General features: G+C 48.7%; 1 protein-coding gene across 1 annotated transcript; it reads right to left on the bottom strand.

Annotated features, from left to right (window-relative positions):
- Window positions 1-15,249: 15,249 nt before the first annotated feature.
- LOC137310133 (cellular retinoic acid-binding protein 2-like) lies at window positions 15,250-21,802 on the bottom strand. Its single transcript, XM_067978105.1, has 3 exons — window positions 21,576-21,802; window positions 19,858-19,974; window positions 15,250-15,610 (listed from the first exon to the last, which is right to left on the bottom strand). The coding sequence occupies exons 1-3, from the start codon at window positions 21,774-21,776 to the stop codon at window positions 15,560-15,562; spliced, it is 369 nt and encodes a 122-aa protein (XP_067834206.1). The 5' UTR covers window positions 21,777-21,802; the 3' UTR covers window positions 15,250-15,559.
- Between the last annotated feature and the right edge of the window lie 3,553 nt (window positions 21,803-25,355).

Below are 25,355 nucleotides of genomic sequence, written 5' to 3'. Positions count from 1 at the left end.
TTTATACAGCTCCATCATAACCTCCTTGCTCTTATATTCTATGCCTCGGCTAATAAAGGGAAGTATCCCATATGCCTTCTTTACCACCTTATCTACCTGTTCCGCCGCCTTCAGGGATCTGTGAACTTGCACACCAAGATCCCTCTGACCCTCTGTCTTGCCTAGGGTCCTCCCATTCATTGTGTATTCCCTTGTCTTGTTAGTCCCTCCAAAGTGCATCACCTCGCACTTTTCCGGGTTAAATTCCATTTGCCACTGTTCCGCCCATCTGACCAACCCATCTATATCGTCCTGCAGACTGAGGCTATCCTCCTCGCTATTTACCACCCTACCAATTTTTGTATCATCAGCGAACTTACTGATCATACCTTTTACATTCATATCCAAGTCATTAATGTAGACCACAAACAGCAAGGGACCCAGCACCGATCCCTGTGGTACCCCACTGGCCACAGGCTTCCAGTCACAAAAACAACCTTCGACCATCACCCTCTGCCTTCTGCCACTAAGCCAGTTTTGTATCCAAAGTGCCAAGGCACCCTGGATTCCATGGGCTCGTACCTTCTTGACCAGTCTCCTGTGGGGGACTTTATCGAAGGCCTTACTGAAATCCATGTATACCACATCCACTGCGTTACCCTCATCCACACGCCTAGTCACCCCCTCAAAAAATTCAATCAAATTAGTCAGACATGATCTTCCCTTGACAAAGCCATGTTGACTATCCCTGATTAATCCTTGCTTCTCCAAGTGGAGACTAATTTTGTCCTTCAGAATTTTTTCCAATAATTTTCCTACCACTGATGTTAGGCTCACTGGCCTGTAGTTCCCCGGTTTTTCCCTACTCCCCTTCTTGAATAATGGTATTACATTAGCGGTTCTCCAGTCCTCTGGCACATCCCCTGTGGCCAGAGAGGTTCTGAATATATGTGTTCGAGCCCCCGCAATCTCCTCCTTTGCCTCACACAGTAGCCTGGGATACATTTCGTCCGGGCCTGGGGATTTATCCATTTTTAGGCCTGCTAAAACCGCCAATACCTCCTCCCGTAGGTATTGGCGGTAAGGAGACCAAAACTGCACACAATACTCCAGGTGTGGTCTCACCAAGACCCTGTATAACTGCAGTAAGACATCCTTGCTCCTATATTCAAATCCTCTTGCAATGAAGGCCAACATACCATTCACCTTCCTAACTGCTTGCTGCACCTGCATGTTTGCTTTCAGTGACTGGTGTACAAGGACACTCAGGTCCCTTTGTACATCAACATTTCCCAATTTATCACCATTTAAACAATACTCTGCCTTTCTGTTTTTCCTTCCAAAGTGAATAACTTCACATTTATCCACATTATACTGCATCTGCCATGTATTTGCCCACTCACTCAACTTGTCTAAATCGCCTTGAAGCCTCTTTGCATCCTCCTCACAACTCACGATCCCACCTAGTTTTGTGTCGTCAGCAAACTTGGAAATATTACATTCGGTTCCCTCATCCAAATCATTGATATATATTGTGAATAGTTGGGGCCCAAGCACTGATCCCTGCGGTACCCCACTAATCACTGCCTGCTACCCTGAAAAAGATTCCTACTCTCTGTTTCCTGTCTGTTAACCAATTTTCAATCCATGCCAGTATATTACCCCCAATCCCATGTGCTTTAATTTTGCACACTAACCTCTTATGTGGGACTTTATCAAAGGCCTTCTGAAAATCCAAATATACCACATCCACTGGTTCTCCCTTATCTATTCTACCAGTTACATCCTCAAAAAACTCCAGTAGGTTTGTCAAACATGATTTCCCTTTCATAAATCAATGTTGACTTCGTCTAATCCCGTTGATATTTTCTAAATGTCCTGTTATCACATCCTTTATAATAGACTCTAGCATTTTCCCTACTACTGATGTTAGGCTAACAGGTCTGTAGTTCCCTTTTTTCTCTCTCCCTCCTTTTTTAAATAGTGGGGTTACATTTGCCACTCTCCAATCTGCAGGAACTGTTCCATAATCTATAGAATTTTGGAAGATGACTACCAATGCATCCAATATCTCGACAGCCACCTCTTTCAAAACCATGGGATGTAGATCATCAGGTCCTTGGGATTTATCGATGTTCAGTCCCATTAATTTCTCTAGTACTATTTTTTTACTAATACTAATTTCCTTCAGTTCCTCATTCTCGCCAGACCCTTGGTTCTCTGGTATTTCTGGGAGGTTTTTTGTGTCTTCTCAGGTGTGAGGACCTGACCCAGAATGGGGGGAGAGCAGATGCGGAGGAGGTGAAGTCTTTCACTTCAGGTAAAGGGGTTTCTCCTTCTGGCCTTTATATCGAGAGGACTAGAATACAAGGGGGCAGAAGTTATGCTGCAGCTATACAAAACCCTGGTTAGACCGCACCTGGAGTACTGTGAGCAGTTCTGGGCACCGCACCTTCGGAAGGACATATTGGCCTTGGAGGGAGTGCAGCGTAGGTTTACTAGAATGATGCCCGGACTTCAAGGGTTAAATTACGAGGAGAGATTACACAAATTGGGGTTGTATTCCCTGGAATTTGGAGGATTAAGGGGTGAGTTGATCGAAGTTTTCAAGATATTAAGGGGAACGGATGGGGTAGATAGAGAAACTATTTCCACTGGTTGGGGATTCTAGGACTAGGGGACATAGACTGAAAATTGGAGCCAGGACTTTCAGGAGTGAAGTTCGGGAACACTTCTACACACAGACGGTGGGAGAAGTTTGGAAAACCCTTCCGCAAATGGCAGTTGTGCTAGCCCAATTGCTAATTTGAAATCTGAGATTGATAGATTTTTGTTAACCAAAGGTATTATGGGATATGGGGCTAAGGTGGGTATGTGGAGTTAGATCACAGATCAGCCCTGATCTCATTGAATGGCGGAACAGGCTCGAGGGGCTGAATGGCCTCCTCCTGTTCCTATTGAGAATACCTACGAGGTGCCCCTCTAATGAAATGCATATGTAGTAAGCTTTCAGTAGCTCAATAAGATGCCTCCATAACAAAATGGCAGTATGGTAAACCAAGGGTTAATATAAGTGGCCCATTTTGCTAGCTAGAATTAGAACAATGAGCTTTTCAAATGAGTTTATCCTTGATCATTCGTTTATGTTATTAATTTCCTGTATGAAAATGTATGCTTTATTATGAATCAAGCAAAGCGATATGATAAGCTGAATTCTGGGGTAAGCAGGTGTAGGGAGTGTTGTTTTGCAGCTACCTAATGAATGGATCCTTATTTCGGACAAGGTCGAAAAACATCCTAGGCCTGAGATAAGTGAGACTCCCTTTCCTGTGACCTACGTATGAACAGGTATCACCTGTGAGTGGTCGGTCATTATGTCAGTTAGTATGGCTTGCCCAGACTCAGCTTATGATTGGTTTTAACCCCTTGCTACTCATGTCCCTCCCCACTCTGAAAATGTATAATTGTGTGAACTTTGACTGTGTAATTTGCCTGTTCTATGAGATTGACCAGACTCTGTCAAGAGTTGAAATCAATTCTATAGATGGGTCAGCTGCAGCTAATAAAATTGTGTTAAAACTTTCAAGTGTATTCGCTTTCAGTTTTTGCTGAACCAGACTAAGAGTAAAGAATCCGGTATCGTCACTATGTCCTTATTATATTTATTAGTGACTATCTTATAATGATGGCCCCCTAGTTTTTACATTTTCTCCAATGCCTCCATATCCTTTTTGTAATATGGTTTCAAATTATAGAACCTGCATTTCTATGGCGCCTTTCACAACCTCAGGACGTCCCAAAGCTCTTTACAGCCAATGAAGTACTTTTTGAAGTGTAGTCACTGTTGTAATGTAGGAAACGCGGCAGCCAATTTACGCACAGCAAGATCCAACAAACAGCAATGTGATAAATGATCAGATCATCTGTTTTTGAGTGATGTTGGTTGAGGGATAAATATTGGCCCCAGGACACCGGGGAGAACTCCCCCCTGCTCTTCTTCCAATGGTGTGGCTGTGTCTCAGACCCCCGGTCAGTGTCTCAGACCCCCTCCTTCTGTCCACCTCTTGCACCAAGGTCTCTGGTGCACCAGCAGAGAACCTTGGTGCATGGACTCTCACAGGCCTGGTACCAACTCAGATCGGCAGATTGGTGAGGTCTGGTGCGCAGATTGGAGGATGTGGGATTTAGTAGTGCACAACCTTTATTCGATGTTTTAACATAACTCATCAGTGTGTAAACATAGGGATGGGACCTGCATCTGTGTTTTACGTGTCCGATGTCTGATCTCCAGGGTGGGGATGTTTACAGAGCCTCCTCCTCCTGTTAGTTACCCTTGACGACATCATCCAAAAACACATCAGATTCTACATGTACACTGACAACACCCAGCTCTACCTCACCACCACCTCTCCCGACCCCTCCACTCTCTCTGATTTGTCGCACTGCTTGTCCGATATCCAGTCCTGGATGAGCAGAAATTTCCTCCAATTAAATATTGGGAAGACTGAAGCCATTGTCTCCGGTCCCCGCCACAAACTCCGTTCCCTCGCCACCGACTCCGTCCCTCTCCCTGACCACTGTCTGAGGCTGAACCAGACCGTTCACAACCTCACCGTCCGATTTGACCCTGAGATGAGCTTCTGACCCCATATCCGCTCCATCACCAAGACCGTCTACTTCCACCTCTGTAACATCGCCCGTCTCCGCCCCCTGCCTCAGCTCATCTGCTGCTGAAACCCTCATCAATGCCCTTGTTACCTCCAGACTGGACGATTCCAATCCTCTCCTGGCCGCCCTCCCACTGTAACATAAGCTCATCCAAAACTCGGCTGCCCCCGTATCCTAACTCGCACCGAGTCCCGTTCACCCATCACCCCCTGTGCTCGCTGACCTACATTGGCTCCCGGTCCGGGAACGCCTCGATTTTAAAACTCTCATCCTCGTGTTCAAATCCCTCCATTGCCCTCGCCCCCCCTCCCTATCTCTGTAACCCCCTCCAGCCCCTACAACCCTCCGAGATCTCTGAGCTCCTCCAATTCTGGCCTCTTGCGCATCCCCGATTTTAATCGCTCCACCATTGGCGGCCGTGCCTGGGCCGGAAGCTCTGGAATTCCCTCCCTAAACCTCTCCATCGAGGAGTTAACATTCCCTTCTCCTCTTAGGGGGCCCGCAGATCTGCTCTTTCTCGCACTTTGGCTTAGCTTTTGTCCTTTGCTTTTTTTGTCTCCACTGATTGTATTCTTATCTGTCTGGGTTGATTGATGGGTGATTAAGGGCTCTCCGAGTTTGAAAAGTAAGATCAGGGGGACAGCTGCACCTATAGGACAAAGGAAGCTTCCCTCAAAGGGAGACGCAGCCCATTCTTTGCAGGGTGTTACGGGGGGTTAGGGTCCTTCAATATATAATCATTATTACCGGCCTGTTTGACTGCACACTCTGACTGAACCAACTTAAAACACACGGCAGCCAATCGGTGATACGCCAGGGTTCTCTGGGGAGTTAATTTTCTCTTTTAATAAAATGCAGGAGATAACGATCTGAGGACCGAGCTCTTTGTGCTGAGGTATTTGGCTGACTGGTTTTTTGCCTCAGGGAGAGGTCACGACCCCAAATACCACAGCTGTCATGTGCCGTGCCGGGACAGGCCTGAGTCAGACTGTCTCCGACATCAACCTTTAAATGGCGCCATATCAGACCGGCACTGAGCCATCGCCACTCCCGTCTGGGACTGTACGGCCCGTCTGTGTCTCAGTGTCAGCTCCTGTACATGTACAGTACACAGTGGGTAAAAGGGAACGATTCACTCCTGTCTGGGACTGTACGGCCCCGTGTGTGTCTCAGTGTCAGCTCCTGTACATGTACAGTACACAGTGGGTAAAAGGGAATGATTCACTCCTGTCTGGGACTGTACGGTCTGTCTGTTAACAGTTTCTTGTGCGGAACCTTATCGAATGCCCTCTGGAAGTCCCTATATATAACATCCATAGATACCCCCTTATCTACCAAAGTAGCCCTTTAAGGGAGGTTATATGGGGAGTAGCACTTTAAGGGAGGTTATATGGGGAGTAGCACTTTAAGGGAGTTTATATGGGGAGTAGCACTTTAAGGGAGGATATATGGGGAGTAGCACTTTAAGGGAGGTTATATGGGGAGTAGCACTTTAAGGGAGGATATATGGGGAGTAGCACTTTAAGGGAGGTTATATGGGGAGTAGCACTTTAAGGGAGGAAAAATGGGGAGTTGCACTTTAAGGGAGGTTATATGGGGAGTAGCACTTTAAGGGAGGATATATGGGGAGTAGCACTTTAAGGGAGTTTATATGGGGAGTAGCACTTTAAGGGAGGATATATGGGGAGTAGCACTTTAAGGGAGGTTATATGGGGAGTTGCACTTTAAGGGAGGTTATATGGGGAGTAGCCCTTTAAGGAGGTTGAATTGAGCGATGGGAGCAGTCTCTTGTTCTTGGGACTACAGAGAGTTGAATAATTCGGCAGGTTAAACGGAGGCAGAAAAAGACCCATCCCATCAATAACATCCTCCCGAGGGGCAGGGATATCCCGGGTCAGACTGGGATAGTTTGAGGGGCTGAGATATCGTGGATCAGAACTGGGATAGTTTGAGGAGCTGAGATATCCCGGGTCAGACTGGGATTGTGTGAGGGACTGAGATATCCCGGGTCAGACTGGGAATGAGTGAGGGGCTGAGATATCCCGGGTCAGACTGGGAATGTGTGAGGGGCTGAGATATCCCGGGTCAGGCTCGGATAGTATGAGAGGATGAGATATCCCGGGTCAGACTGGGAATGTGTGAGGGACTGAGATATCCCGGGTCAGACTGGGAATGTGTGAGGGACTGAGATATCCCGGGTCAGACTGGGAATGTGTGAGGGACTGAGATATCCCGGGTCAGACTGGGAATGTGTGAGGGACTGAGATATCCCGGGTCAGACTGGGAATGAGTGAGGGGCTGAGATATCCCGGGTCAGACTGGGAATGTGTGAGGGGCTGAGATATCCCGGGTCAGACTGGGAATATGTGAGGGGCTGAGATATCCCGGGTCAGACTGGGAATGTGTGAGGGACTGAGATATCCCGGGTCAGACTGGGAATGTGTGAGGGACTGAGATATCCCGGGTCAGACTGGGAATGTGTGAGGGGCTGAGATATCCCGGGTCAGACTGGGAATGAGTGAGGGGCTGAGATATACTGGGTCAGACTGGGAATGTGTGAGGGGCTGAGATATCCCGGGTCAGACTGGGAATGTGTGAGGGGCTGAGATATCCCGGGTCAGACTGGGATTGTGTGAGAGGATGAGATATCCCGGGTCAGACTGGGAATGTGTGAGGGGCTGAGATATCCCGGGTCAGACTGGGAATGAGTGAGGGGCTGAGATATCCCGGGTCAGACTGGGAATGTGTGAGGGGCTGAGATATCCCGGGTCAGACTGGGAATGTGTGAGGGGCTGAGATATCCCGGGTCAGACTGGGAATGTGTGAGGGGCTGAGATATCCCGGGTCAGACTGGGAATGAGTGAGGGGCTGAGATATCCCGGGTCAGACTGGGAATGAGTGAGGGGCTGAGATATCCCGGGTCAGACTGGGAATGTGTGAGGGGCTGAGATATCCCGGGTCAGACTGGGAATGTGTGAGGAACTGTACGTTTGAAACGAGGGTGATTATTAAAGGCTCCCATTGTCCCGGGGAGTTCTCACACATATCATGAGGCCCACCTGAAGGTTTGAGGCCTTGACATGGCCTCCCATCCATTACAGGGGATAGGGCTGTCGCACTCCATTGTACTGTGAAGGTGGGAGTCAGTCTGATCATCCATCACTGTCGTTCACTGCTGGGAGGGGCAATCACTCGAGCTAAACATTTCTGGAAGGATTACACGGGGCCTCGAGAGCTGAGGGGGCCGAGGAACAAGCAACATTCCTACGCTGGCCTGCCTTTAACTCCTTCATCATTCACAGATTTCCCCAGGGCAAGCTTGTGAACTCAGGTCCAGGCCGAGCTCCAGTGTCTGAAAACCACAAGATCCCATCTCAGCATCCACTCCATCGATTAAAACACAGGGAATCGGATAACAGATACCCGGGAGTGAGTTACAGGCTGGAATCGAATCGAGGGGTTCGGGGGGTTTATATATAGAATAACAGATACCCGGGAGTGAGTTACAGGCTGGAATCTAATCGAGGGGGTCGGGGGGGTTTATTTATAGAGTGACAGATACCCGGGAGTGAGTTACAGGCTGGAATCTAATCGAGGGGTTCGGGGATTTTATATCTGGAATAACAGATACCCAGGAATGAGTTACAGGCTGGAATCTAATCGAGGGGTTCGGGGGGTTTATATATAGAATAACAGATACCCGGGAATGAGTTACAGGCTGGAATCTAATCGAGGGGTTCGGTGGGTTCATCTGCAGAATAACAGATACCCGGGAGTGAGTTACAGGCTCGAATCTAAATGAGGGGTTCGGGGGGTTTATATATAGAATAATAGATACCCGGGAGTGAGTTACAGACTGGAATCTAATCGAGGGGTTCGGGGGGGTTTATATATAGAATAACAGATACCCGAGTGTGAGTTACAGACTGGAATCTAATCGAGGGGTTCGGGAGTTTATATATAGAATAACAGATACCCGGGAGTGAGTTACAGACTGGAATCTAATCGAGGGGTTCGGGGTTTTTTTATATAGAATAACGGATACCCGGGAGTAAGTTACAGACTGGAATCTAATCGAGGGGTTCGTGGGGGGGGGTTTATATATAGAATAACAGATACCCGGGGGTGAGTTACAGGCTGGAATCTAATCGAGGGGTTCGGGGGGGTTTATATATAGAATAACAGATACCCGGGGGTGAGTTACAGGCTGGAATCTAATCTTGGGATTCGGGGGTTTATATATAGAATAACAGATACCCGGGCGTGAGTTACAGACTGGAATCTAATCGAGGGATTCGGGGGTGTTTATATATAGAATAACAGATACCCGGGAGTGAGTTACAGACTGGAATCTAATCGAGGGGTTCGGGGGGTTTATATATAGAATAACAGATACCCGGGAGTGAGTTACAGACTGGAATCTAATCGAGGGGTTCGGGGGGTTTATATATAGAATAACAGATACCCGGGAGAGAGTTACAGACTGGAATCTAATCGAGGGGTTCGGGGGGTTTATATATAGAATAACAGATACCCGGGAGTGAGTTACAGGCTGGAATCTAATCGAGGGGTTCGGGGGGGTTTATATATAGAATAACAGATACCCGGGAGTGAGTTACAGGCTGGAATCTAATCGAGGGATTCGGGGGTTTATATGCAGAATAGCAGATACCCGGGAGTGAGTTACAGACTGGAATCTAATCGAGGGGTTCGGGGGGTTTATATATAGAATAACAGACACCCGGGAGTGAGTTACAGGCTGGAATCCAATCGAGGGGTTCGGGGTGTTTATATATAGAATTACAGATACCTGGGAGTGAGTTACAGGCTGGAATCTAATCGAGGGGTTCGGGGGGTTTATATATAGAATAACAGATACCCGGGAGTGAGTTACAGGCTGGAATCTAATCGAGGGGTTCGGGGGGTTTATATATAGAATAACAGATACCCGGGAGTGAGTTACAGGCTGGAATCTAATCGAGGGATTCGGGGGTTTATATGTCGAATAGCAGATACCCGGGAGTGAGTTACAGACTGGAATCTAATCGAGGGGTTCGGGGGGTTTATATATAGAATAACAGACACCCGGGAGTGAGTTACAGGCTGGAATCCAATCGAGGGGTTCGGGGTGTTTATATATAGAATTACAGATACCTGGGAGTGAGTTACAGGCTGGAATCTAATCGAGGGGTTCGGGGGGTTTATATATAGAATAACAGATACCCGGGAGTGAGTTACAGGCTGGAATCTAATCGAGGGGTTCGGGGGGGTTTATTTATGGAGTAACAGATACCCGGGAGTGAGTTACAGCCTGGAATCTAATCGAGGGGTTCGGGGGGGTTTATTTATAGAGTAACAGATACCCGGGAGTGAGTTACAGGCTGGAATCTAATCGAGGGGTTCGGGATGGGTTTATTTATAGAATAACAGATACCCGTGAGTGAGTTACAGGCTGGAATCTAATCGAGGGGTTCGGGGGGTTTATATATAGAATAACGGATACCCGGGAGAGAGTTACAGCCTGGAATCTATTCAAGGGTTCGGGGGGTTTATATATAGAATAACAGATACCCGGGAGTGAGTTACAGGCTGGAATCTAATCAAGGGGTTCGGGGCGGTGGTTTATATATGGAATAACAGATACCCGGGAGTGAGTTACAGACTGGAATCTAATCGAGGGGTTCGGGGGGTTTATATATAGAATAACAGATACCCGGGAGTGAGTTACAGACTGGAATCTAATCGAGGGGTTCGGGGGGTTTATATTTAGAATAACAGATACCTGGGAGTGAGTTACAGACTGGAATCTAATCGAGGGGTTTGGGGGGGTTTATATACAGAATAACAGACACCCGGGAGTGAGTTACAGACTGGAATCTAATTGAGGGGTTCGGGGGGTTTATATATAGAATAACAGATACCCGGGAGTGAGTTACAGACTGGAGTCTAATCGAGGGGTTTGGGGGTTTATATATAGAATAACAGATGCCCGGGAGTGAGTTTCAGACTGGAATCTAATCGAGGGGTTCGGGGGTTTATATATAGAATAACAGATGCCCGGGAGTGAGTTACAGGCTGGAATCTAATCGAGGGGTTCGGGGGGTTTATATAGAGAATAACTGATGCCCGGGAGTGAGTTACAGACTGGAATCTAATCGAGGGGTTCGGGGGTTTATATTTAGAATAACAGATGCCCGGGAGTGAGTTACAGGCTGGAATCTAATCGAGGGTTTCGGGGGGTTTATATATAGAATAACAGATGCCCGGGAGTGAGTTACAGACTGGAATCTAATCGAGGGGTTCAGGGCGTTTATATACAGAATAACATACCCGGGAGTGAGTTACAGACTGGAATCTAATTGGGGTGTTCGGGGGGTTTATATATAGAATAACAGATACCCGGGAGTGAGTTACAGGCTGGAATCTAATCGAGGGGTTCAGGGGGTTTATATATAGAATAACAGATACCCGGGAGTGAGTTACAGACTGGAATCTAATCGAGGGGTTCGGGGGGGTTTATATATAGAATAACAGATACCCGGGAGTGAGTTACAGACTGGAATCTAATCGAGGGGTTTGGGGGGTTTATATTTAGAATAACAGATACCCGGGAGTGAGTGACAGACTGGAACCTAATCGAGGGGTTCGGGGGGTTTATATATAGAATAACAGATACCCGGGAGTGAGTTACAGGCTGGAATCTAATCGAGGGGTTCGGGGGGTTTATATATGGAATAACAGATACCCGGGAGTGAGTTACAGACTGGAATCGAATCGAGGGGTTCGGGGGGTTTATATATAGAATAACGGATACCCGGGAGTGAGTTACAGACTGGAATGTAATCGAGGGGTTCAGGGCGTTTATATACAGAATAACATACCCGGGAGTGAGTTACAGACTGGAATCTAATTGGGGTGTTCGGGGGGTTTATATATAGAATAACAGATACCCGGGAGTGAGTTACAGGCTGGAATCTAATTGGGGTGTTCGGGGGGTTTATATATAGAATAACAGATACCCGGGAGTGAGTTACAGGCTGGAATCTAATCGAGGGGTTCAGGGGGTTTATATATAGAATAACAGATACCCGGGAGTGAGTTACAGACTGGAATCTATTCGAGGGGTTCGGGGGGTTTATATATAGAATAACAGATACCCGGGAGTGAGTTACAGACTGGAACCTAATCGAGGGGTTCGGGGGGTTTATATATAGAATAACAGATACCTGGGAGTGAGTTACAGGCTTGAATCTAATCGAGGGCTACGGGGTGTTTTTTTTTATAGAAAGCAGATTAAGTCTGGGAATGTGGGCATCGCTGGCGAGGCCGGCATTTATTGCCCATCCCTAATTGCCCTTGAGAAGGTGGTGGTGAGCCGCCTTCTTGAACCGCTGCAGTCCGTGTGGTGACGGTTCTCCCACAGTGCTGTTCGGAAGGGAGTTCCAGGATTTTGACCCAGCGACGATGAAGGAACGGCCGATATATTTCCAAGTCGGGATGGTGTGTGACTTGGAGGGGAACGTGCAGGTGGTGTTGTTCCCATGTGCCTGCTGCCCTTGTCCTTCTTGGTGGTAGAGGTCGCGGATTCGGGAGCTGCTGTCGAAGAAGCCTTCCCTCCAGCTCCTTGGTGCCACACTTGGTCAAATGCTGCCTTGACGTCAAAGGCAGTCACCCTCACCTCACTTCTGGAATTCAGCTCTTGTCTCCATGTTTGAAGCAAGGATGTAACGAGGTCTGGAGCCGAGTGGTCCTGGCAGAACCCAAACCATTGTCGGGTGGATGCCAGCGTTGTAGCTGTACTGGAACAGCTTGGCTCGAGGCGCGGCTAGTTCTGGAGCACAAGTCTTCAGCATTTGTTGTCGGGCCCCGTAGCCTTTGCTGTGTCCAGTGCCCTCAGCCGTTTCTTGATATCATGTTAACAGCTCTGCCCATTTTAAGGCGTTCAGTTTCCGTCTCATTCCTCGAAAGTCAGGCTTACGTAAGACCTTGCTTTGTGTGGGATCTTCCTCCTCCTCGTACGTAATGTTGACCCCTACCACTGTTTACAAGACGCTCTCTCTCGCTGTCAGATTATTAATTCATCCTGGCTCATTAATCCTCACTAAATCTAGTCTGCCCTTGCTCCCTTGTCGCCTTTCCAAATCTTGTTTGAGAAAAATCTGCTTGCCTTTACCACCTGCATCTCCCCGTCTATGTGAAAATTAAAATCTCTTCTCTCCGCTTTGCCTTTGTTGCATGATTCTAATCTTTCGGATCTCAGTTTTAGCATTATTACTCTCCGACCTCACCTCCCCCACCTTTATTGGTTTAAAATCCTTTGTGCCGCCCGATTTAACCTTTCCTCTCGGACTCTGCTCCGTGGTGGCCGGGTCAGCGTTCCGGCTGTTCTCCCCGCAGTCTTCCCCCTTATCCTCCCAGGCAGCAAGTACTTTGTACCTGTTGGATAGGATCAGTGTCTGCGGGACCTCCCTCGGTTCCTGTTACCCTGCTGCCTTTCAGTCACTCTCTCCTCTTCCCATATCTGCATATCTCTACTTGTTGTGGACAGCGTAAGCTCTCCAGAGAGTAAGCTCTCCAGAAATTTCTCTTGAGTGTTGGAGTGTCTCTAACTCGCTTGATTGGCACCCAATCCACCACCCTAAACATTCACTCCCTTCACCACCGGCGCACTGTGGCTGCAGTGTGGACCATCCACAGGATGCACTGCAGCAACTCGCCAAGGCTTCTTCGACAGCACCTCCCAAACCCACGACCTCTACCATCTAGAAGGACAAGGGCAGCAGGCACATGGGAACAACACCACCTGCACGTTCCCCTCCAAGTCACACACCATCCCAACTTGGAAATATATCGGCCGTTCCTTCATTGTCGCTGGGTCAAAATCCTGGAACTCCCTTCCTAACAGCACTGTGGGAGAACCGTCACCACACGGACTGCAGCGGTTCAAGAAGGCGGCTCACCACCACCTTCTCAAGGGCAATTAGGGATGGGCAATAAATGCCGGCCTCGCCAGCGACGCCCACATCCCGAGAATGAATAAAAACAAACTCCAGCACAATGACTCTGAGTCAGAGTGACTCAAGGCAGAGACATTTACTGCAGATGTGCTGAGTTTCGTAAATTTATCCTCTTGGAGTTTATTTACTGATTTAAAGGTTTTGACTCTTGCTTTGCATGTGTTGTTTTAAGATAATTAGACCCTTAATCAACTCTAACCAACTATATTAGAATTAGAGTGCAGACAATAGTTTATTTAGCCCTCTTTTGCTGCTGTCCCTCGGTTTAAATTATCTTGGTATCACCATGGATACAGCAGGGGACGAGGCCACTCTGCCCATCGTGCCTGTGCCGGCTCTTTGAAAGAGCTGTCCAATTGGTCCTGCTCTTCCCCCCCATCGCCCTGTAAACTTTTCCCCTTCACGTCTTTATCCAGTTCCCCCTTTTGAAGGTCTTTGCTCACCCAGTTTAGGCTCGGTGTTCGGGCAGTGTGGGAAATAGAGAACAAGGAAGAGAGCGAGAGGCGAGTGATGAGACGAAGGAGAGGCCGAGCCAGCTCCACGATTTATTCAGAGACACCAAGAGGGTCAGAACATGAAGTAAATACTGATACATACTACTGACTACAGACATCGCAACCCACCAACCAATGGGAGGGTCCATCCCAGGGGAGGGGCAATGGGAGGGTCCATCCCAGGGGAGGGGCAATGGGAGGGTCCATCCCAGGGCAGGGGCAATGGGAGGGTCCATCCCAGGGGAGGGTCAATGGGAGGGTCCATCCCAGGGGAGGGGCAATGGGAGGGTCCATTCCAGGGGAGGGGGCAATGGGAGGGTCCATCCCAGGGGAGGGGCAATGGGAGGGTCCATCCCAGGGGAGGGGCAATGGGAGGGTCCATCCCAGGGGAGGGGCAATGGGAGGGTCCATCCCAGGAGAGGGGCAATGGGAGAGTCCATCCCAGGGGAGGGGGCAATGGGAGGGTCCATCGCAGGGGAGGGGAAATGGGAGGGTCCATCCCAGGGGAGAGGCAATGGGAGGGTCCATCCTAGGGGAGGGGCCATCCCATTGATAGCAGGGTAAATGGGAGGGTCCATCCCAGGGGAGTGGCAATGGGAGAGTCCATCCCAGGGAGAGGGGCATTGGGAGGGATAATGGGAGGGAGGAGGATCCATTGTCACAGCGTTCCCCATCCAGATCGGAATTTGTAGATTTGTGGTTTTTCGCTGAGTACTGGGAGTCGTTAAAAATTCATTCACAGGCTGGAATCTTTGGAGTCTGTCCCGATCAGCCAGAATTGCACATTGATGGGTAAATGGGGTCTGCTGACTTTACGGGGGCTTAAGACGAAAACCCGACCCACCCCAATCTCTCTCCCCCTGACCCACCCCAACCTCTCTCCCCCGACCCACCCCAACCTCTCTCCCCCTGACCCACCCCAATCTCTCTCCCCCTGACCCACCCCAACCTCTCTCCCCCGACCCACCCCAACCTCTCTCCCCGACCCACCCCAACCTCTCTCCCCCGACCCATCCCAATCTCACTCCCCCGACCCACCCCAACCTCTCTCCCCCGACCCACCCCAACCTGTCTCCCCCGACCCACCCCCATCACTCATGACCCAGCCTCCATCTCTCTCAATGATCCATGGCTGATGTACACATTCAATTTCAGATAGTGTCTGTCACGTTCTCCGCTCTGTTGTCCCATCTCCCCGTCTCCTGTTGCCCCATCTCCCCGTTTCCCCTGTTGTCCCATCTCCCCGTTTCCCCTGTTGTCCCATCTCCCCGTTTCCCTTCTTGCCCCGTTTCCCCTGGCCTCCATGAATGGGCTGAGGGTCAGGGTTCGGGGGTCAGGGTTCAGGGGTTGCCGTTGTTTGCTCCGGTTGGGATTTCCCGCTCCGCTGGCTGATCCGCCATCTTATTTTCGGGTATAAACGCGCGTGCAGACCACGTCATCAGCGGTCATGGTCTGTGAGAGGGACAGAGAAGGAACAGATTGATCAGCTTTGGACTGGCAAGAAACCAGCACCCCGAGGTCCCCCAACACCCACCCTGGGGCCCCCCCAACATCCACTCCCACCTCAAGGTTCCCCCCAATCTCCACCCCCACCTCAGGGTCCCACCAACCCTACCCCCACCCCCACACTGAGGTCCCCCCAACCCCCACCCCAAGGTCCCACCAACCCCAACGTCCCCCCTCTCCCAAACTCCCTGGGATTTGACTCATTGAATGAAAAAGCACAGAAGGAGGCCATTCGGTCCATCGTGCCTGTGCCGGCTCTTTGAAAGAGCTGTCTAATTAGTCCCACTCCCCCCTGCTCTTTCCCCAGAGCCCTGTAATGTTTTCCCTTCAAGTATTTATCCAATTCCCTTTTGAAAGTTATTATTGAATCTGCTTCCACCGCCCTTTCAGGCAGTGAATTCCAGATCAGAACAACTCGCTGTGTAAAAAAAATTCCCCTCATCTCCCCCTCTGGTTCTTTCCCCAATTATCTTCAATCTGTGTCCTCTGGTTACCGACCCTCCTGCCACTGGAAACAGTTTCTCCTTATTTACTCTATCAAAACCCCTCATGATTTTGAACCCCTCGATTAAATCTCCCCCTTAACCTTCTCTGCTCTAAGGAGAACAATCCCAGCTTCTCCAGTCTCTCCATATAACTGAAGTCCCTCATCCCTGGTACCATTCTAGTAAATCTCATCTGCACCCTCTCCAAGGCCTTGACATCCTTCCTAAAGTGCAGTGCCCAGAATTGGACACAATATTCCAGCTGAGGTCTAACCAGTGATTTATAAAGATTTAGCATAACTTCCTTGTTTTTATACTCTATGCCTCTATTTATAAAGCCCAGGATCCCATGTGCTTTTTTAACAGCCTTCTCAACCTGTCCTGTCACCTTCAAAGATTTGTGTACATACACCCCCAGGTCTCTCTGTTCCTGCACCCCCTTAAAAATTGTACCATTTAGTTTATATTGCCTCTCCTCATTCTTCCTATTATAATGAATCATTTCACACTTCTCTGCATTAAATTTCATCTGCCATGTGTCTGCCCATTTCACCAGTCTGTCTCTGTCCTCCTGAAGTCTGTTACTATCCTCCTCATTGTTTACTACATTTCTGAGTTTTGTGTCATCTGCAAACTTTGAAATTAGACCCTCTATACCCAAGTCCAGGTCATTAATATATATCAAAAAGAGCAGTGGTCCTAATACTGACCCCTGGGGAACACCACTGTATACTTCCCTCCAGTCTGAAAAACAACCCTTCACCACTACTCTCTGCTTTCTGTCCCGTAGCCAATATTATATCCACACTGCCACTGTCCCTTTAATCCCAGGGGCTTTAATTTTGCCAACAAGTCTATTATGTGGCACTTCATCAAATGCCTTTTGAAAGTCCATATACACAACATCCACCGCACTCCCCTCATCAACCCTCTCCGTTACTTCATCAAAAAACACAATCAAGTTATTCAAACATGATTTTCCTCCAACAAATCCGTGCTGACTTTCATAGAAACATAGAAAATAGGAGCAGGAGTAGGCCACTCGGCCCTTCGAGTCTGCTCCGCCATTCAGTATGATCATGGCTGATCCTCTATCTCAATACCATATTCCCGCTCTCTCCCCATACCCCTTGATGCCTTTTGTGTCTAGAAATCTATCCAGCTCCTTCTTAAATATATTCAGTGACTTGGCCTCCACTGCCTTCTGTGGTAGAGAATTCCACAGGTTCACCACCCTCTGAGTGAAGAAATTTCTCCTCATCTCAGTCCGAAATGTCCTACCCCGTAACCTGAGACTGTGACCCCTCGTTCTGGACCCTCCAGCCAGGGGAAACATCCTCCCTGTATCCAGTCTGTCCAGCCCTGTCAGAATTTTATATGTTTCATTGAGATCCCCTCTCACTCTCCTAAACTCGAGTGAATACAGGCCGAGTTGACCCAATCTCTTCTCATATGACAGTCCTGCCATCCCAGGGATCAGTCTGGTGAACCTTCGCTGCACTCCCTCTATGGCGAGTATATCCTTTCTTAGGTAAGGAGACCAAAACTGCACACAATACTCCAGGTGTGGTCTCACCAAGGCCCTGTATAACTGTAGTAAGACATCCTTGCTCCTGTACTCAATGAAGGCCAACATACCATTTGCCTTCCCAACTGCTTGCTGCACCTGCATGTTTGGTTTCAGTGACTGGTGTACAAGGACACCCAGGTCCCTTTGTACATCAACATTTCCCAATCTCACCATTTAAATAATACTCTGCCTTTCTGTTTTTCATTCCAAAGTGATTAACTTCACATTTATCCACATTATACTGCATCTGCCATGTATTTGCCCACTCACTCAACTTGTCTAAATCGCCTTGAAGCCTCTTTGCATCTTCCTCACAACTCACGATCCCACCTAGTTTTGTGTCGTCAGCAAACTTGGAAATATTACATTCGGTTCCCTCATCCAAATCATTGATATATATTGTGAATAGTTGGGGCCCAAGCACTGAACCCTGCGGTACCCCACTAGTCACTGCCTGCTACCCTGAAAAAGATCCATTTATTCCGACTCTCTGCTTTGTGTCTGTCAACCAATTCTCAATCCATGCCAGTATATTCCCCCCAATCCCATGTGCTTTAATTTTGCACACTAACCTCTTATGTGGGACTTTATCAAAGGCCTTCTGAAAATCCAAATAAATCACATCCACTGGTTCTCCCTAATCTATTCTACCAGTTACATCCTCAAAAAACTCCAGTAGGTTTGTCAAACATGATTTCCCTTTCATAAATCAATGTTGAATTTGTCTAATCCCGTTGATATTTTCTAAATGTCCTGTTATCACATCCTTTATAATAGACTCTAGCATTTTCCCCACTCCTGATGTTCGGCTATAGTTCCCTGTAGTTCCCTGTTTTCTCTCTCATTTATTGGCCCAGACTTTTCCAAGTGCCAAATAATTTTGTCCCTAAAAGTTTCCCCACCACCGACGTTAGGCTGACCGGCCTGTAATTGTCGGGTTTATCCCTCTCCCCTTTTTGAAGAGGGGTGTAACATTTGCAATCCTCCAGTCCTCTGGCACCGCCCCCATATCGAAGGAGGATTGGAAGATTGTGGCCGGAGCCTCCGCAATTTCCACCCTTACTCCCCTCAGTAACCGAGGTTCATCCCATCAGGACCGGGTGACTTTTCCACTTCCAGTACTGTCAACCTTTTAAGTACCTCCTCTTTATCTATTATTCTCCTCTCCAATATCGCTACTACCTCCCCCTTCACTGTTACAATGGCAGCATCCTCTTCTCTGGGGAAGACCGATGTGAAGTTTTCATTTCGTGTCTCAGCCATCCCTCTACCTCCACAAGAAGATCTCCTTTTGGTCCCTAATCGGCCCCACCCTTCCTTTGACTACTCTTTATCTGTTTCGTGTTCCCTTTTATCTTACCGACTAATCTTTTCTCATACTCTCCCTTTCTCTCTCCTCTGCACTTTCTGTATTCTGCTTGATTCCCCACTGTATTTTTAGCCTGACTTTTATCATAAACCTCCTCTTTCTGTTTCATGTTAATCTCAGTGTCTTTGGTCATCCAGGGAGCTCCAGCTCTGAATGGACTTCCTTTGCCCCTTATAGGACTGTGTCTAGATTGTACCTGAATTATCTCCCCATTGACGGCCTCCCACTGCTCATTTTACCTGCTAATCTTTGTTCCAATCAACCTGGCCAAGATCCCCTTTCAACTAACTGAAATTCGCCCTCCTCTAGTTCAGTATCTTCATCTCTGATGGGACCTTGTCATTATCCATAACTACCCCAAACCTCTAGATATTGTGGTCACTGTTTCCGAAATGATCTTCCAATGAGACTTGCAACACGTCATTCCCCAGAACTCGATCCAGACTGAGGGACAGAGTAACGGGGAAATTAATGGGGCCGAGAGACAGGGACAGAGTAACGGGAAAATCAATGGGGCAGAGAGACAGGGACAGAGTAACGGGGACATTAATGGGGCAGAGAGATAGAGAGACAGAGTAACGGGGACATTAATGGGGCAGAGAGATAGAGAGACAGAGTAACGGGGAATTCAATGGGGCCGAGAGATAGAGGGACAGAGTAACGGGGAAATCAATGGGGCAGAGAGACAGGGACAGAGTAACGGGGAAATTAATGGGGCAGAGAGACAGGGACAGAGTAACGGGGACATTAATGGGGTGGAGGCACTTACGAGAATCAGCTGGTCATCACTGGTTAATTCGCGAGTCCATGAGGTTTTGCGACCCTCTCCTTTCAGCAGTGTTTGTTCACACTCCATCTTATTCTCCCCTGTCCATCGGGCCAAACTCTGTCAGAGAAAAAACACAGATTGAAAATCCTGGGACAGGAGGAGGAGCCTCAGTCTGTACCCCCTCAGTCTGTACCCCCTCAGTCTGTACCCCCTCAGTCTGTACCCCCTCAGTCTGTACCCCCTCAGTCTGGACCCCCTCAGTCTGGATGCCATCAGTCTGGACCCCCTCAGTCTGGACCCTCTCAGTCTGGACCCCCTCAGTCTGGACCCCCTCGGCTGGGACCCCCTTGGCTGGGACTCAGCACACTGTCAGGGATCTTTTCACAGCCTCACCCCGAGATCTGAATGCACCCGTTCCCTGTGATTTCTGGGCCCATGGTAACCGGGGTCGCTGGGCCCATGGTAACCGGGGTCTCTGGGCCCATGGTAACCGGGGTCTCTGGGCCCATGGTAACCGGGGTCTCTGGGCCCATGGTAACCGGAATCACTGGGCCCATGGTAACCGGGGTCTCTGGGCCCATGGTAACCGGGGTCGCTGGGCCCATGGTAACCGGGGTCTCTGGGCCCATGGTAACCGGGGTCTCTGGGCCCATGGTAACCGGGGTCGCTGGGCCCATGGTAACCGGGGTCTCTGGGCCCATGGTAACCGGGGTCTCTGGGCCCATGGTAACCGGGGTCTCTGGGCCCATGGTAACCGGGGTCGCTGGGCCCATGGTAACCGGGGTCTCTCGGCCCATGGTAACCGGGGTCTCTGGGCCCATGGTAACCAGGGTCACTGGGCCCATGGTAACCGGAATCACTGGGCCCATGGTAACCGGGGTCGCTGGGCCCATGGTAACCGGGGTCGCTGGGCCCATGGTAACCGGGGTCTCTGGGCCCATGGTAACCGGGGTCTCTGGGCCCATGGTAACCGGGGTCTCTGGGCTCATGGTAACCAGGGTCACTGGGCCCATGGTAACCGGAATCACTGGGCCCATGGTAACCGGGATAACTGGGCTCATGGTAACCGGGGTCTCTGGGCCCATGGTAACCGGGGTCTCTGGGCCCATGGTAACCGGGGTCTCTGGGCCCATGGTAACCGGGATAACTGGGCTCATGGTAACTGGGGTCTCTGGGCTCATGGTAACCGGGGTCTCTGGGCCCATGGTAACCGGGGTCTCTGGGCCCATGGTAACCGGGGTCTCTGGGCCCATGGTAACCAGGGTCTCTGGGCCCATGGTAACCGGGGTCTCTGGGCCCATGGTAACTGGGGTCTCTGGGCCCATGGTAACTGGGGTCTCTGGGCCCATGGTAACCGGGGTCTCTGGGCCCATGGTAACCGGGGTCTCTGGGCCCATGGTAACTGGGGTCTCTGGGCCCATGGTAACCGGGGTCTCTGGGCCTCTGTTAATGGAAATCTACATCCATCTCCCTCTATTGTTTTCTCTTTCTCTGTCTGCCTCTCTGTCTCTTTCTCTGCTTTCCTCTGCCTCTCTCTTTCTTTCTGCCTCTCTCTCACTCTCTCCGTCTGCTGTGCTCTTTATCTGTCGGACTGTCTCACTGGGATCTCTGGGCTGTTTCTTCCTCTCTTGACCTCTCTGTCTCACCCTGTCTCTCCTTCTGTTTCTGTCTGTCTGTCTCTTTCTCTCCCTCCCTCCCTTTCTCTTTCCCTCTCTCACCTTGCATGGTCTTCCATCGACTGTCTGCTCCTCGAACTCCTCTCCGACCCTGAACCTGATTTCTGTGGTCCTTGCGGTGGTTGCCGTTTTGATGTAGAAACACTCTCCGTCCTGTTTGATTTCCACAGCTGGATTGGAGGCAGCTCTGACTGCGATCTTCCTCATTAACATGGTGACTTCTAATAGGACAGGGCAAGACATCGGGGTCACTGAGAGAGAGTGAAACCTCACACTCACACTCACACTCACACTCACTGAGAGAGAGTGAAACCTCACACTCACACTCACACTCACTGAGAGAGAGTGAAACCTCACACTCACACTCACACTCACTGAGAGAGAGTGAAACCTCACACTCACACTCACTGAGAGAGAGTGAAACCTCACACTCACACTCACTGAGAGAGAGTGAAACCTCACACTCACACTCACTGAGAGAGAGTGAAACCTCACACTCACACTCACTGAGAGAGAGTAAAACCTCACACTCACACTCACAGATAGAGAGTGAAACCTCACACTCACACTCACTGAGAGAGAGTGAAACCTCACACTCACACTCACACTCACTGAGAGAGAGTAAAACCTCACACTCACACTCACTGAGAGAGAGTAAAACCTCACACTCACACTCACTGAGAGAGAGTGAAACCTCACACTCACACTCACTGATAGAGAGTGAAACCTCACACTCACACTCACTGAGAGTGAAACCTCACACTCACACTCACTGATAGAGAGTGAAACCTCACACTCACACTCACTGATAGAGAGTGAAACCTCACACTCACACTCACTGAGAGAGAGTGAAACCTCACACTCACACTCACTGAGAGTGAAACCTCACACTCACACTCACTGAGAGTGAAACCTCACACTCACACTCACACTCACTGATAGAGAGTGAAACCTCACACTCACACTCACACTCACTGAGAGAGAGTGAAACCTCACACTCACACTCACTGATAGAGAGTGAAACCTCACACTCACACTCACTGAGAGAGAGTGAAACCTCACACTCACACTCACTGAGAGAGAGTGAAACCTCACACTCACACTCACTGAGAGAGAGTGAAACCTCACACTCACACTCACTGATAGAGAGTGAAACCTCACACTCACACTCACACTCACTGAGAGAGAGTGAAACCTCACACTCACACTCACTGAGAGAGAGTGAAACCTCACACTCACACTCACTGAGAGAGAGTGAAACCTCACACTCACACTCACACTCACTGAGAGAGAGTGAAACCTCACACTCACACTCACTGAGAGAGAGTGAAACCTCACACTCACACTCACTGAGAGAGAGTGAAACCTCACACTCACACTCACTGAGAGAGAGTGAAACCTCACACTCACACTCACTGAGAGAGAGTGAAACCTCACACTCACAGAGAGAGAGTGAAACCTCACACTCACACTCACACTCACTGAGAGAGAGTAAAACCTCACACTCACACTCACTGATAGAGAGTAAAACCTCACACTCACACTCACTGAGAGAGAGTGAAACCTCACACTCACACTCACTGATAGAGAGTAAAACCTCACACTCACACTCACTGAGAGAGAGTGAAACCTCACACTCACACTCACTGATAGAGAGTGAAACCTCACACTCACACTCACTGAGAGAGAGTGAAACCTCACACTCACACTCACTGAGAGAGAGTAAAACCTCACACTCACACTCACTGATAGAGAGTGAAACCTCACACTCACACTCACTGAGAGAGAGTGAAACCTCACACTCACACTCACTGATAGAGAGTGAAACCTCACACTCACACTCACTGAGAGAGAGTGAAACCTCACACTCACTGATAGAGTGAAACCTCACACTCACACTCACTGAGAGAGAGTAAAACCTCACACTCACACTCACTGAGAGAGAGTGAAACCTCACACTCACACTCACTGAGAGAGAGTGAAACCTCACACTCACACTCACTGAGAGAGAGTAAAACCTCACACTCACACTCACTGATAGAGAGTAAAACCTCACACTCACTGATGGAGAGTAAAACCTCACACTCACACTCACTGATAGAGAGGAAAACCTCACACTCACACTCACTGATAGAGAGTAAAACCTCACACTCACTGATAGAGAGTAAAACCTCACACTCACTGATGGAGAGTAAAACCTCACACTCACACTCAGTCACTAAATCACACTCACACTCACTGATAGAGAGTAAAACCTCACACTCACACTCAGTCACTAAATCACACTCACACTCACTGATAGACAGTAAAACCTCACACTCACTGAGAGAGTAAAACCTCACACTCACTGATACTCACTCAGTCACTAAATCACACTCACACTCATTGATAGAGAGTGAAACCTCACACTCACTGATAGAGATGAAAACCTCACACTCACTGATACTCACTCAGTCACTAAATCACACTCACTGATAGAGAGTGAAACCTCACACTCACACTCAGTCACTAAATCACACTCACACTCACTGATAGACAGTAAATCCTCACACTCACACTCACTGATAGACAGTAAAACCTCACACTCACACTCAGTCACTAAATCACACTCACTGGTACACACTCAGTCACTGAATCACACTCACACTCATTGATAGAGAGTAAAACCTCACACTCACTGATAGAGATGAAAACCTCACACTCACACTCAGTCACTGAATCACACTCACACTCACTGATAGAGAGTAAAACCTCACACTCACACTCAGTCACTAAATCACACTCACACTCACTGATAGAGAGTGAAACCTCACACTCACACTCAGTCACTAAATCCACTCACACTCACTGATAGACAGTAAAACCTCACACTCACACTCAGTCACTAAATCACACTCACTGATAGAGAGTAAAACCTCACACTCACACTCACTGATAGAGAGTGAAACCTCACACTCACACTCAGTGACTAAATCACACTCACACTCACTGATAGAGAGTAAAACCTCACACTCACACTCAGTCACTAAATCACACTCACACTCACTGATAGACAGTAAAACCTCACACTCACTGAGAGAGAGTAAAACCTCACACTCACTGATACTCACTCAGTCACTAAATCACACTCACACTCATTGATAGAGAGTGAAACCTCACACTCACTGATAGAGATGAAAACCTCACACTCACTGATACTCACTCAGTCACTAAATCACACTCACTGATAGAGAGCGAAACCTCACACTCACACTCAGTCACTAAATCACACTCACACTCACTGATAGACAGTAAATCCTCACACTCACACTCACTGATAGACAGTAAAACCTCACACTCAGTCACTAAATCACACTCACACTCACTGGTACACACTCAGTCACTGAATCACACTCACACTCATTGATAGAGAGTAAAACCTCACACTCACTGATAGAGATGAAAACCTCACACTCACACTCAGTCACTGAATCACACTCACACTCACTGATAGAGAGTAAAACCTCACACTCACACTCAGTCACTAAATCACACTCACACTCACTGATAGACAGTAAAACCTCACACTCACACTCAGTCACTAAATCACACTCACTGATAGAGAGTAAAACCTCACACTCACACTCACTGATAGAGAGTGAAACCTCACACTCGCACTCAGTCACTAAATCACACTCACACTCACTGATAGACAGTAAAACCTCACACTCACACTCAGTCACTAAATCACACTCACTGATAGAGAGTAAAACCTCACACTCACACTCACTGATAGAGAGTAAAACCTCACACTCACTGATACACGCTCAGTCACTAAATCAC

This window comes from Heptranchias perlo, unplaced genomic scaffold (assembly GCF_035084215.1).
Source record: "Heptranchias perlo isolate sHepPer1 unplaced genomic scaffold, sHepPer1.hap1 HAP1_SCAFFOLD_223, whole genome shotgun sequence".
Classification (NCBI taxonomy): domain Eukaryota; kingdom Metazoa; phylum Chordata; class Chondrichthyes; order Hexanchiformes; family Hexanchidae; genus Heptranchias; species Heptranchias perlo.
Note: the sequence above shows the minus strand (reverse complement) of the source record. Positions and strands in the feature narration are given on the sequence as shown.

What these genes read in the sequence shown, in the direction of transcription:
- LOC137310133 (XM_067978105.1), bottom strand. Translation starts at nt 21,776, where the DNA reads ATGTCTTGCCCTGTCCTATTAGAAGTCACCATGTTAATGAGGAAGATC. An exon ending in TCGATGGAAGACCATGCAAG is followed by an intron (nt 19,975 to 21,575) that starts GTGAGAGAGGGA and finishes TTTCTCTGACAG; the next exon opens with AGTTTGGCCCGATGGACAGG. An exon ending in GTGATGACCAGCTGATTCTC is followed by an intron (nt 15,611 to 19,857) that starts GTAAGTGCCTCC and finishes TCCCTCTCACAG; the next exon opens with ACCATGACCGCTGATGACGT.